Genomic DNA, 15,521 nt, shown 5'->3' with positions numbered 1-15,521 from the left:
TCTCGTGCGCGGCTGAGATTGACCATAGAAAATAAAATGCTCTTGACGCGGCGCGGGGCCCATCTTGTGTCAAATAGAGGCGTAATGAAGGAGGGGGATAGGAGAATGGCGAGCAGAATAATGAGAGACAAAGAGAGCAAGGAAAGGACAGAAAGCAATATACGTAGCGAGTAGAATGCAGCAAAAATGCTGGGCCTATTATTCCGGAATCACAATCAATACTCATCAAGGCTTACAGTCGGCTTGTCTGATTGTAACTGTTATTCACAGCTTCAGCCTCTCACTCCGATTAATGACGCTTTAACCATGTCCTATACCAACAGATGAGTAGAAACATGAATGCAGTTGCGGTAATACGACAATACTGTCAATGCTTGTATCTCACTAAAGTAGAAATGATAAACCTCTCAGGAATTGTGTAATTGCTAAGACATTTTTCGTATGGCGCCAGGTGATGCACAACACAACTTCATACAAATGCCCAAATATCATGAGAATAAACCCCCTTTTGTTTGCCTGCATCAGGTATCGCCTTAAAGTGATTTGTCTGGATTCTTAATAGTTTATTTTGTTATTAGTTTTAATTGAAGAAGGGAGCGCTTGCTCCTTGTATTTGCAATCCCACAATTTGAAATCTGGAAAAAACTGAAAACATCACAGCAAATATTGCTCTAGGGGATGTCAAACACAGTGCAAAGTAATGAGCGGTTATTGCCACTTTTTAGTCTCTTTTGTCAAGCAGAGCTGGAACAAGATGCTTATAATCGAGTTTTTGAATCTGTCCCTGAGGCTTTAGTTCTACCTGTCGGCTGTGATGGCAACTGTTTGCTGTGGCTGCAGTGTCTGACCTCAGACCAATGTCACTTTTTTGCGTTTATTCATTGCAGGAGTAGAGATTGTGAAGGTATCAAATGTAAAAAAAAAATCTGTGGACGAGACTGGAGCCGTGGTTTAAATCAACGTCTTACACATGAGAGTACGTTTGATGTTGTTTGATTTCAAGCTCATAGCAGAGTATAAACAAACTTTATGTGGAGAACTTTGTGTGAAACTGGTTGTTTTTAAAGTGTTCTATAAATAGAGTTGAGAGTTGAGAAAAGCTGCAGCAATCAGTCCATACTTATATTGCTCTTTATGCAATACAAAATTTAACACTGCAATATTATATTACTGCGTGTGACAAATGTATACAGTGTAGAGTGCTTGACAAATTGTTTGGACCACCAATTATAAAAATGTGATGCACCATTGATGAATTCACTGAGCTCCTGATATTTTACCATTTAAAGCATGATTGAGGAATTCCAAACCCAATTCACCGATTTACACTCAGCTACAAAATCATGAAAATGGAAAATTAAAAATTATCAGGGTTACTAGTGCCATGAACTTTGCATTTGTTGTTGATCCAATAATTTTGTTAAGGAGCAGACAATACATCTGTAGGCAGGGTCCAAACGTGTAACCAAAAACATAATACAACAACCTAATTGTTTCAATCACCTCTACCTCCTCCATCTGTTGTTACCTCTCTATGACCTTTGACCTGTGTACCTATTCATGTTACAGTCTCTGGCCAGCCCGCCCTTGCAATCTTGCCCCTCCACCACTCCTTTCTGTTCCTTGCCCTCGTCGCAGGTCGGGGATCAAATTCTGGAAGTAAACGGCCGCAGCTTCTTGAACATCCCTCACGATGAAGCCGTCAGAGTACTGAAGTCGTCGCGGCATCTGATGATGACGGTGAAAGATGTGGGCCGCTTGCCTCATGCCAGGACAGTTGTTGGTGAAACAAAGTGGATTGCCAGCTCCCAAATTGCAGAGAGCTCCGCAAACAACAGTATGGCAGGGTAAGATTACCAAAAGAATGTGTATTGGACAAAAAATCTTCAATGCAGACACAACTTTTAATAATATTGATTTCCCTTCAAAGAGTATTTATAACAAAAAGTTCATTACATGCCTCCTCCCACCATTGCTTGGGTGGAATTGCCCTTGTGAACATTCGATACCGTTAGAGCAATAGTGGCAGAAGTGGCTGTTGTTGCTTTATTTTTTTTCCAAGACAAAATTATTCTCTGTTTTTTTTTTTTTTTTTGAATATTTGTTTTGGAGTATTCCAACGTTGCTGTTCACACGAGGTCACATAAAAACCCATTTGAAGACTGTCAAAAGCATGTTGTCACATATATACGTAACTCATTTGAGGCCATTTTGAATAATCAGCCGTTCAAGATTCAAGAGTTTTTATTCGCCATGTTTGAGCGTGCCAAACAAGGAATTTGATTTCGGTAAATCCAACCCATCTAAAAAAAAATCTGCTTAAAAATGGCAAACTAATGAAAGAATATCATACCTCAAAATAACGTGTTGTAGAAATATCAAAGCAAAGTCACATGCAGTCACGAGTGACATGAGTATAGAAAGTGTTATGTGACAATCTTTTTTTAAGACAATCAAGTTTGATTCAGTCATCAATTCGTTTTTGAAAGGGTGGCAGTATTTGGTTTGCCATATTTAGCTAAGGCAGACAGAATGGAAAAACAGGCCAGTTCCATTCATAGAGCACAACTTTAATCTTCAGTATCTTCCAGCAGGCTTTCTACAATATCCACCTACGTACTTGACCTTTGACAGCAAGTGGGCATTTAAGATCGGCAAAGCTGATGATTATTGGAAAAAAAGGAAAAGAAAGAAAGAGACCCAAAGAAGACAGATGTGTTTATCTTGTGCCAACAATTTAAAGAGGAACATTTATCACTGACAAACATCAACATAGATCGCTCTTAGCCATTAGCATAATGAAAGATAGCCAGATGCTTGGGATTTAAGAGCAGCATGTGCAGAAAACTGGAAAATGTGTGCCAAATGAACCCAGAAATACCATCTCCTTCACTATCTTATACGACATCAAACCCGTTCTTCATATAACAAGCAGCAACTGCAGCTTCACTGGAAAAGGCCAGCCTTCTTTAGAAAATGGCACTCATCTTCCTCTCATAACTCAGAGTAGTGCTTGGTCCCAACAAGCGAAGTAAAGTCGGATATACTGCAAATTCCAGACCAGGTTTTCATTATGAAAACATATCTAGACACAACGTTGTAATCTCCAAAGCAAACGTAGATATATAACATTATACTACATCAAGGGTGTCAAACTCATTTTTTTCGCGGGCCGCATTGTAGTCTTCTCTCGGAGGGCCATTATGACTGTCAACCCAAATAAATGTATGAGCACCTCATATTATATACAGTAAAAGCTACAAAACAAACTGACAAATAACTCATTTTCAAATCAGATGAGTAAAAACTGGTCAAATATTTAAAAAAAAAAGATATTATTAAACGAGAAGACAATTTGCAATTCTAGTAATGACACACGAATTTGATGCACAATTTGTCTTTGTGGGCCACATAGAATGATGTGGCGGGCCGTATCTGGCCCCCAGGCCTTGAGTTTGACACCTGTGTACTACATTATCCATTTTGTTAAACAAGAAATATGTGGTAGAATATCTTTTGTTCTGTCGTGGTTATTGCATTGGTTTGCGAGAGACAAATGGCCGCTGTCTGTGACTGCTTCCATCCATATGTATCACTCCAAGACATGAAAAGTTTTTTGTTAGATTGATAACTAGCGTAAATCACTTTTGAAGAACTGCTCTTTTGTTGTTGTTGTTTTTTTACACATTTTCTATGGTTATGACAAATTTGTTGTTAAAATTTCCTTGCCGTCCTATCTTTTCTTCTGCTCCCTTTCACACTGCCATCATGTAAAATTTTAACTTTCAGACAGAACAGTACCACAAAAAAAGTTGTTACAAAGGGCGCTTTGACATGCAGATTGAAAGCAGTTAAATAAATTCAGTCGACCAAGGTCAAATCTCATCCAGTTGCTTCAACAACAACACGGTAACAGGAAGCAATCTAGGAGGGCAACTAAACCCCACCTCCCATTTTTTTTTATAGCTCCCTTCTTCCCCATACGTGACTGTCAACAACCAGAAAAGTCAATAATAAACCTGACTGTGTGCAAACTGGGCAGAGTACTCAGTTCCTGCATTAATGGAATAAAATGTGTCATCAGCTATCAAGCATACAACGTACAGCAGACTAAAATGTAAAAACATAAAAGTGTGATTCCGTGCCGCGTCACAATAATCTTTATATGATAATGACATCATTTGTGTGCACAATCATCTGCTTCTCTCATTGCCTGCTGTCTCAATTAGTCTCCATTTCCTTCTTTCACAGCTACTCTGTTGACCAGGGAGCATCTGGTGCTGGAAAGGTGAGGTTTACAAAACACATAATATTTGCTCATCTGTGAGTACCATTTATTTGTGCGAGTCGAAGTCTGCTTTTTGATTACCTTTCTCTCAAGAGTGCATTTCTAAATGCACTAAAATACAGTATTACCACTCTATCCACACTAATTTACTAGAATGTTTTTTTAGGGCTCTTTGATTTGTTCAGCTTTTGAATATGTTTATTTCTTTCAATAAGAAATAATGGAAATTTAAAAAAAAAAACAAATCTACTGTAGGGGTTCAATTTATAGCTTTTAGTAACCATGTGTGTGAATAATAATGCTTTTTAAGTGTCAACATTTGAATCCTAATATTCTATCCACTAGCATACTAGGCACCTCATAACAAAAGTGAAAATGTCATTATGTTCTTTGCACTGTATTTTCCTTTACATTTTAGATATTTTCCAATTATGAGCGTCAACTGTCTAGTATTTAATTTTGGTTAATCATTTAAACAATCCATGAGCAATTTGATTGTTACATTTATAAGTGGAACAGGTAGAGGGGTGTACATATATGCCCTAGAGCAGAGGTGTCGAACTCATTTTTGTTGTGGGCCACATTGTCGTTATGGTTCCCCTCGTGGGGCCAATAATCACTCATAAGTTATATATAAATTATATTATCGCATACACATAATAAAATCCAGTAAAAAAAAGTTCAACAACTTCCTAATTCAGTTTGAAAGTGTGATTTTCACAAAAGATCATTGTAATAGCTCACTGTTATTCAAAGAGAAGATAATTTACAGTTTTGGTATTTTAACAAGAAACATTAAGTTGTTGCTTGTGCGGGCCACATAAAATGATGTGGCAGACCGGATCTGGCCCCCGGGCCTTGGCTTTGACACCAGTGCCCAAGGGGAACAGAATTGCCCTCTCCTCATCAACATACCGTATTTTTCGGACTATAAGTCGCTCCGGAGTATACGTCGCACCAGCCATAAAATGCACAATAAAGTGAAAAAAAAAAACATACAGTCTCACCGGAGTATAAGTCGCACTTGTGGGGCAAATTTATTTTTCAAAATCCAGCACCAAAAACAGACATGAACCAGCAACAACAGGCAAAACGATACGGTATGCTAACGTGACATATACACAAACAAGGAGCTGAGAACGGGCCTGATGTAACATTCAGAGCTATTCAAATAACTATTACATAAATAACACGTTTATCAAACCATCGGTGTCACTCCAATTCATGAAGCTAAGCAAAGTTACAAGTTACAACACAGCTATAAGCTACGCTACAAAGCTACGCTACAAGATACACTACAAGCTACGCTGCAAGCTATGCTACAAGCTACGCCGAAAGCTGCAAGCTACAAGCCACAAAGTTACGGAACAGAAAACAACATCATGCCTGGAGATAGACACAAAGGTCGATCTTGGAAACGAGGAACCTCTTCACGACCAGCATTGACAATTCTATCTGTGAACATCGAAGGGTTCTCCTCTGCAAAACGAACAATCTTAGCCGCCCTGCACAGCACCGGACTTGGCAGGGTTTATTAAGAAGGGACAGAAATGTGTTCAGCTGTAGCTGAACCACATCTAGCCAAGCCTTGTAACTAATTGCCTTGTAGCCACGATAAGAAGAAGAACTCCAATTCATTAAATCCATCGATCGTCCTTTATGTAAACAATGCCTCATATGCACCGCGCCACTGACGTCGGACTCGTCGTGAGTTGCATTTCTAATTATTCCACAGACCCATATAATGATATATAAAGTATATATCAAATAACTATCATATAACAACAATATTGTCAAACCATCTGTGTCACTCCTAATCATTAAATCCATCGGTCAAATTCCTCATCCTTTATGTCAACAACGCCGCGCGTGCGCCGCACAGATCTAGTATATAACTATATTGTAGCGTTAACAAAGTACCAGGAAAGACGTGGGTTTGGTAAACGGCTCTTTATTTAACAAAACAAGAGTTCAACAAGCCAACAACTACTGAACTGTAATGATAAAAACATATACAAGTTGATACACGAAATAAAATATATCAAATAACTATAACATAAATACGTTTTTCAAAATTAGTGTCACTCCAAATCATTAAATCCTTCAAACGTGGGGCCTTTCGTTATCTTCGTCATCCCGTAATCGAATCATTTGTCCTTTATGTAAACAACCGCGCGCGCCGCGCCGCTGACGTCACTTGCAGTTCAAATTACAGTAATCCCTTGCTACATCGCGGTTCGTTTATCGCGGTTTCACTACATCGCGGATTTTTGAATTTTGAACATTTGTGAAAAAATTCACATATAAGTCGCTCCTGAGTATAAATCGCCCCGCCACCCAAACTATGAAAAAAAAACTGTGATTTATAGTCCAAAAATTACGGTACTCTTAGCAAGCATGGATTAAAAAAATATATCTATTTCTATTACATTGTACTACACCACTAACCTTTCATATTTTGGGGAATTTCCAATCTCTTAATTGTTGAAGTTGACTTTTAAAATAAGTTCAGGGCTGTTTTGAAATGAAGAATTATAAGGCAGAATGTTGGAAGAGACAGCTGCTGATGGGAGGGGAGGGGAGGGGGTGAGAGAAATAGCTCACATTTCATTACCAAGTCTTTGATGGACAATCATTTTCTTGACAGATGGGGAAAAGGTACAAGAGGGAGACGGGAGATATTTAGAGAGGAAGAGAGATATATTAGTTCCAGACAGCTGGTGTAAAGAGGGTTTAAAAACAATCTGTTTACACAGCACAGCTATTCCTGTAATTAACCAAACATTCAGGCACACAACTTATGACGTGCTGTTTCAGGGCACTGGTAACACGCGAGAAAACAGCAAATTATAATACTGAACTGAATATAAATGGGGCATTTGACAAACATTGTACGTTGTAAGCGATGAGGATTTATTGTTTCGATCGACGCCGATTCCGATATTTGGCAGGATAAAATTCCGATAACCGATTAATGAGCTGATTAATTTGTATTATTTTATTACAAGCATTACATTCGACTGTTTCACATTATTTTTCCTTTAGCTTTAAAACAGAGAGTCTTATGTTGTAATGTGTTAAAACATCTGTAAAATTGCAAATAAATAAATAAATCCACCCAATTTTTTGTCAATGGCCGATTAAATCTGCCTGCCGGCCCTGACTTTTGTAATAAAGATGTCCATTTATTCATCATTTTAAGCTCATGAACATTTCAGTAAATCATTATTGCTCTCACACCCTTGATTTCTACTATCAAGACCTTTTATATTTCTTCTAAGTTTAGTTAGGCTACTTAAGACTAAAGCACATTTTAGGAATAAAAACATTGTTATGTAAAATGTGTGCCAGTGGTATTGATTGTCTTGTAAAGGCATCTAATCACTCAGTTGCAGCAGCTACATTGACAAAACAAAAAACAACACATTTGCCAATTGTGCTCTGGTGTGTGCTCAAACATCTGTGCAGTTTAGCTTGTCCCACCTGTCATCCTGAGACAGTTTGATGTATTTTCTAGGAATTGAGTTGACACATTGAGTGGACTCTATCCATTTTTTAATTATTATTTTTCTATTTAATGGGTTCAGTAAACATGTCAACTTACGCCAGCTGTGAGATGTGCCACATTTATAACACTGTAAGAAATTATCATCCCATTAAGTATGTTGTAGGGTGCCAGTTTAACTATCTTTTATTATTTGATTGTGATAGAAGACTCCAGCAACCTAGCTAGGTAAGTCTGCTCATTCTACCATTGATTTAAATTTTTTTAATTATCATTGTGAAAGTGAAGTGAAAGTGTCAAAAGAAGTAACAATATCTGTAGATTTTAACGTCTGGATGTAAAATATTGAAATTTCTAGAATCATATCTTAAAGGTCACAGGTGTCAAACTCAAGGCCCGGGGGCCAGATACGGCCCGCCACATCATTTGATGTGGCCCGCGAAGATAAATTGTGCATCAAATTCGTGTGTCATTACTAGAATTGCAAATTGTCTTCACTTTTAATAATATCTTTTTTTTTTTAATATTTGACCAGTTTTTAATCATCTGATTTGAAAACGAGTTATTTGTCAGTTTGTTTTGTAGCTTTTACTGTATATAATATGAGGTGCTCATACATTTATTTGGGTTGACAGTCATAATGGCCCTCCGAAAGAAGCTATGACTACAATGCGGCCCGCGAAAAAAGTGAGTTTGACACCCTTGGTCTAGTCTTTGGATTTGGGTCTTTGGGTTTGTTAAATGATGGTGGTGTTTTTGTTTTAGATCAGTTTGTTTCAAATCATGAAATTTCCAGAATCATACCTTGTCCATTGGTGTGATTGTGAGCACAATTGGCTGGCAACCAGTTCAGGGTGACCCCCAACTACTGCCCAGTAGCCTCCAGTATAGCCCTGACCCTTGTAAGGATGACTGAACGAACGAACGAACGAACGAACGAACATACGAATGCAATTGCAGTAACTAAATAAATTTGTGGTAAAACACCACAAAGCTCCGGTGATTTTTTATTAATTTTTTTGAAGCAGTGAGGCCAATTACTTTTTTGTAGACTGAAAGCATTTGTGTTTGATTTCAAAAGGGAAAAAAATGTTAATCAGTAGTTTGCATATTCTGTTGTAACTCCATACTTTCGTTCATAAAGTGTTCTGCAAAATGTAGATTATGATATCTTCAATCATGGCTTCTAGAGCTTGTTACTGACGTCACTGAAAGTTTTGAGGACTTTGAATGCAGCCCTCTATCACCCATTGCCATGTTTTCCATCATCTACATTTTACATGCAAAAATTAAGTTTTTTCTAATTGTGTTGGCTCTGGACAATGGTTAGAGATTGGCTCAGATTGATAGTCTGTATTTTCTCAGCTTCAAAATGACTTTTTTCATCGATAGAATAGCTCTGTTTATAATGTTGGTAGTTTCTCTAACATGTATCAATGGCGTATTCACAGGCAAATCCCAAATCAGAAAGGTTGAATGGACATTCAGCGCTATTTATAGTACTCGTAATAGACCAGTTATTGGCCATACTAATTATCAGGGCCGATATTTGACATTATGCCGTTTATCAGCATCAGACTTTTTTTCTTATCAATCCAACAGCTGACAAGTGATCATTTTAAAACAGAGTCAGGGATTAATAGTTATTCCTAAGACTTTTGTACATCTTTTGGCTGTATTTACATTAAGCTTAAGCAATGTTGCAACTAAGTTTTAATTGAGTTTTATTAGCTCTCTGCGCTGAGCATAAAAGATGCTCTATTAATGTTATGACCATATTACTTTCAAGCCTGTACAAATTGTGATTTCTGATTGGCATATTTCATATGATACTTTTAGTACCACTGACAGCATACAACAAATGGAGCTAACATTTGACCTCATTACGTGTTCTACTCAATACATTATGTGTTCTAACACTCTGGCTAATTTAACTACTGCCATATTTATTCACTCAAGCTCACGTGCACAACTGACCTCTATGACATAGAAAGTATTCCAAGGGAACTTAGTGTAGTGACGCATATTGTATTTTGTATTCAATGTACCATTTAAAGTCTGATTGGAAGTCATTATTCCACTTTGAGTTTACTGCAAAGTACCAGACCTCAGGATGGCAAACTTTAAAACTCGAAATTAATCCAGTGATTAATGAGTGTATCTGGATTACGACACCAAGGAAAGCAGTATTTCTGAATGTTGCCCTTGGAGTCTGTCTTAGAAAATGAGCCAGGGGGTGAGGACTGAGTTAATAAATAGAATAGGTATCCTTAGGTTTCATATAAAAAAAATATCATTAAAAAAACATAACGCGCACACACACACATGGTCACCCCTTTGATTGTATCGTCTCTCTCAGTCAGATGCATAGAAAAGTACTGAGATTGATTTGTACTTCCATCAATTTTCCCTACCATTTGTCCACGTTTGGGTCGAAGGTCGCGACACTGGTTATATGTGCGCTGGACTGGTCGTCGGCCAATAGCAGGGAATATAGACAAACAACCGAGACTCACAATCACATCCATTGGCACTTTAGAGTCTGTGAATAAGTTCATTTTGAAAGTGGCATCAAGCCATAAAATTCTCCATTGTAACATTTTCCAGAATGTTTTTATGGCTTTCTGATACATGCAACACAGAGGTGCCTTGAAATACAAGGTAAATTTGTTCTGTGACCATGCACATATTTCAAAACTTCAAATCGACTTTTCCCATTGATGTGAATTGAAAGGCTTTTAATTTACTCCAGCCTTCTTCCCCTAAGAAATTTGTTGTAAACTATATTTAAATGATAATGTTGTACGTTCAAAACTTATATTGAAAGCTGTTTCCCCCCCGTATAGAAGAATAGAAGAAAAAAACAAATTCCCATTCTAACTATGCCATTGCAAGATGGCACCTGGGGAAAACAAATCATGTGACTGCTTAAGGCCAATCAATGTCTGGAGCGGCGAGAAGAAGCAAGATCTTAAGTTGGACTGTTACATACGGCGATAGAGAGAAGGTTACATGTTCATTGAGATGTCATAACCTCTTTCAAATTGTCATTATGACACTAATATTTGTCATTCTTCACAGGGGATAAAGAATATCGTGTGTGTCTACATGGGTTGCTCAACCATTTATGTTAACTCCATTCCTTAAGTGTTCAAATTTTCCACAAGAAAGGGATTTAAGTTTTCTCAGAAAAGTACAACTAGTGCAATCCTTCCAATCTTTATTAAAGATCATTAAGAACATTAACGGTTTTGCAGAACAAGATTGGTGACGGGGTCCTCTGTCTCATCTCCCTGGTATTTTGCATACTCTCCTCAGCGTGTCGAGTTGAGTTATGACGTCTGATTTCTTGAGCACAGCAACTCTTTCTGTGGATTCGAGAAATGTCGGTGTGCCCCTGGGCTCTAACACACACAAAAAAACATTCAGTCTCCATTTTTTTTTAATTAGCTTTTCTCATTGCCAACCTTTTTCACAGCAGGTTTTGAAAAAGACGTGACTGGGACTCGGTGACTGGATGTGTTTTTCTTTCACTTGGTGTCACTACAGAATTACATTTTGTCAAAAATTGTGGTAACTTAGCTACGCTAACCCATCTAGCATCCAGAACAATGACACAGTAAAAAATATGGGACCTGCACTAACAGTGAACTTTGATGTCAAGTAGGGGGCCACAGAATATCATCCTGTAAATGCCCGTCAGACCACAAGGTTGAGAATCCTGGTTTAAAAGGTTACAGCACCACACCATGGACATGCAAAAATCGGTGGTCACTGGGTACGTGTAGAAAAACAACCATTATTACCTTTATTTTGTCTTGGTAGGTTTGCAAATCCTACAACCTTTATCAAATCCTAAATGAGACGAGCGCACGTGTGTATGAAAGAATTGAGAAACAATAGAGCGATAATGGAAAATGGTGATATTGGAAATGGTGCCACCATTCCAATACTGTGTGTGAGTGTGTTCGCCCAAGACAAAGGGCATGCAGATGGACTAGCTCTAAGAGGTGAAGGTGTGTAGCTGTAGCACTCGAGGGCTCGGCTGATAGCAGGGAGGTGATAATTCACAGCTTGTGTCCACGAGTCAAATGGTCCTTAAAATGTTTTCCCATCGGGTGATTTGATTATCATATTTTAGCTTTCTTTTTTTCCCACGCTACATCTTCATTTCAGCTGGTACCATTGGATATCTGTGATCATATCGCATATTGATCATATCGCCTGACCCGCTCCTTCCTTTGAGTGTCCTTCTTCTCTCTCTCTCTCTCTCTCTCTCTCTCTCTCTCTCTCTCTCTCTCTCTCTCTCTCTCTCTCTCTCTCTCTCTCTCTCTCTCTCTGTAATCATAGCCCTGAGGCCAAAGCGCACGATAAGCTAATTAATTACAGATAGGTCACAATGCAATACTCAGTCATTAATTCAGCTCTGCCCCCATTTGTGGTTTGCTCTGTAGGAGATTACTGACAATAATGTCACAGGGGGGAAAAAAAAGAATGATTATCAGTCAAATGGATTCTGATATGATTACTCCAATTGTGTACTAGAATGGCAATGGGATTTTCAAAAGGGCACTAATGGTGGTCAAATACAACATGAAAATGTGCATGTATTTTCATATACCATTATTGTGAAAGCAATATATAGCTCCAGCAAATAAAACATAATTATTTAAGAGAAATACAAAGCTCACAGTAAACAAGTGGTTTGCACATAAGTAAAACATAATAAAATTGAATTGGATTTATCATGGTAAATTGTGTATGATTAAAAGAAATATACGCCACCGACCTCAATTGAGGTTTGTACATTCACTCAATTTATCCTTATCATCCACAGATTCTACTGGATTAAGATTTATTTTTCTTTTTTGTGTTGAAAAACACATTTAAAGTTTCATGGCGGTGGCCACAAAGGAGCACCTAAAGCACTGATCTGCTACTGGGTAAAATTCATTTCCCATCCGTTTGTTGTCCTTCAAAGTGCTTCAATTACGGCTTTGTGCCGCTGTAGCAGTAGTTTCTGAAAGCAGGTTTTTGAATTTGTAATCTTTTAATTTAGTAAAAAAAAAAAAAAGAAAAGAAGAAGAAGAAGATATCTCTCTAATCAGGCGTCTGCACTTTTTGAAACTAGTAATAAATTGTCTTGTATCACAGTACAATAGTCACATAACTAATCACAGACAGTAAATATGCATCATGGCTCGATATGATATCTTCTAACCAAAGTCATGGACGGCTCATTCGGTAATTTAGAATTCTGATCAGCCCACAAATGAATTACGCTGCTCATGGTTTAATTCTTTGTGAGTGAACAAAGAAGGAAGTCGTATTGATAAAAAGCAGCTGTCTATTTTCTTGAAGATTGAGACGTTAGTAGTTTGAGGGTTGTCAAGGAGCACCAAACCGGATGTGACTTCAAGGTCCACACTCTCATCTCAAAGCACTCTCATTAGTCTGTCAGATTATAGTCTATCTGTCATTATAGCTTGCACTGTGATTAAATTAGACAAGTTCACGTGAGCAATGAAACATGAGTTACTATGCACAGCTCCTCCTGTGATGTCATGTTTATTAGTTTAGAGTTTTTTTGTTTGTTTAGCAAAGACCCTCTCAAAATATCCCCAAAAGCAAATTCTACCTGTGTGTTTTTATTGTGGAGAATAGTTCCCTGTTCTTCATTTTAATGTTTGCTTGATGTTGCGATTCGGGATCCTGACTATCTTGTGGACTTGTTCAGCCATGCACCTAAAGCCATTAAATGAGCTAGTGTAAGCTATTTTTAGCGATCAGTGGAACTTTTATACAGTTTGCAGACTTGGTGGTGTGAAGAAGGATGAGAAATAGTCTCATATTACTTGGTTAAATACACGTTATTCTCACTCTTCTATTGTGCATGTAGTAGGTCAGGTCCTTTCTGGGTCAGTGTTGATCTGGCTTTATCGGATTTTCTCTGTTATCGATTGAAGGTTGACTGCTGGGGATTGTTGTTCACCGCAATAATAGGAACCGCCAGCTTATCTGGCATTTGAAGAACCTAACTTTAGAATAACCTTGCAGATTGGACAGATCCAGCAAATAAACCACTGGGTATCTGTTAACTGCTAAATGTATTCTTGCCTGACCTCTTGTGTTTGTTGCTTGGAGTACCAATCTGCTCCATAATAAGACAGTGAGAGATGCACTGGGTGGTCATATGCCTGCTGTGGTCTCAATGGTTCATACCCTTGAGTTAAGTAGAGAGAATTTCTGGAGGTGCGCATCATGATTAGAATTCAGACAAGGTATCACCAGAGTTCACCTTGGTCATTAAAGAGTTGCAAGCTCTACCCAGCCATTGAACAGCCATTTCCCTTAATATAGACTGATGATTGAAGATGAGGAGAAGGCAGGGAGAGGTAAATGGGAGTCTGATTCTTCCTCTGGTACTAATGTAAGACCCCACACTTTGAAGTTGTGTCTGGTATTCACAAGTTAATCCAATAAATGATGCATGAAAATGAAAAAGAAGACTGGAAATTCATACTGCCTGTGAAATTGCATGTCGATGCGAGGGATTGCTGTCGCCAGGCAAAAATGCTATAAATGAGAAATAAACTTTTGGACTAAAATACGGGATGAATACATGAGATGAAATCAGCAATATTCAGAAAACTTGCAAATGTGCCTATCGTGGTATTGTTAATGGATCATGACAGTAAATTTATAGGACAGAATGCTTTATTTTTGCTTTAGATTTCTGCCGTTGCCATTTATCCAATATTGTCTTCCTATCCATGATACCATGATTCATCTCGTTACGGAAAAACGCTGTCATATTTATTGTAATCCAACAGCAAAAGCCCCAAGCTTCACTATGAATTCATTGTCACTGCCACCAAGATTTTTTTTCATCCAGATACAAGGAAACAGGGTTGTTGTTGTTTTTTGTCTGCAGTTATATGATTACGTGATTTCCTTAAGCATTCCTCTATTATAGAAACCATTTGTACACTTTAGATATTTGTCAATTTAACAACTTCATTATTTTAAAGAGTCATGTTTAATGATGTAGAATTTGCTCTTGAGAGATCTTTCTAGTGTTTCCTTAGCTTCGTGAACATTTTTAATTATTATGTTAATCTCTGAGTATGATGCATTAATGTTTCCTCACATTTGTAATTCGTATTATTAACTGAAAAACTATTTGCTCTTTTTGCCCCCATTTTGTGACATCTATTACGAAACCTATTTCCTTATCCTCATGCGTGGTAGCATGGCTCTGTCCTAATACCCGCAAATAGTGGAACAACACTGTACAATTCTAGATCACTGCAAACTAAATCTAATGCTTGACATTCACATTACAAAATGACAACAGACAAGTGGACGATGCAAAAATGGCTGCTCATCTCTCTATCTCTTGTGATTGACAGGTAGCTAGTTGGCACAGCACGGATGGCAGTGAAATATTTAGTGCTGGAAAAAAATGGGGTTCTGCCTACACGTCATTCTGTCACGCTGTAAGCTTTTGTTTTAGCACCACATGATGACAGTGGATAATGTTTGCACAGCAGGAGGTGGGATGATAATTTATACATATGGGAAGCGGCGCCTGATGGGTCTTTCATTTTAAGTGGGAGTAATGTATGATCTTGGACTTTTTCTGTCCATCCTAATCAGTTCCCTGCCTTTGTTACCAATTGAACCTCCCCCATCCTGCTCCACCTTCACCTCTGAGTCCCTGTGGTT

General features: G+C 38.0%; 1 protein-coding gene across 2 annotated transcripts in view; it reads left to right on the top strand.

Moving 5' to 3' along the window:
* Positions 1-15,521, top strand: part of whrna (whirlin a) — a 72,139-nt gene that overhangs the window by 40,597 nt on the left and 16,021 nt on the right. Inside the window, exons 4-5 of one of the 2 annotated variants that reach the window (XM_088392404.1) lie at positions 1,639-1,847; positions 4,252-4,288. In XM_088392404.1, coding sequence (XP_088248530.1) covers positions 1,639-1,847; positions 4,252-4,288 — 246 coding nt within the window. Of the gene's footprint in view, positions 1-1,569; positions 1,848-4,251; positions 4,289-15,521 lie in introns of both variants that reach the window. The other variant, XM_088392403.1, reaches the window with a different exon arrangement.

The sequence above is a fragment of the Syngnathus floridae genome, chromosome 12, assembly GCF_059516105.1.
Source record: "Syngnathus floridae isolate MCC-2025c chromosome 12, RoL_Sflo_1.0, whole genome shotgun sequence".
NCBI lineage: Eukaryota > Metazoa > Chordata > Actinopteri > Syngnathiformes > Syngnathidae > Syngnathus > Syngnathus floridae.
Note: the sequence above shows the minus strand (reverse complement) of the source record. Positions and strands in the feature narration are given on the sequence as shown.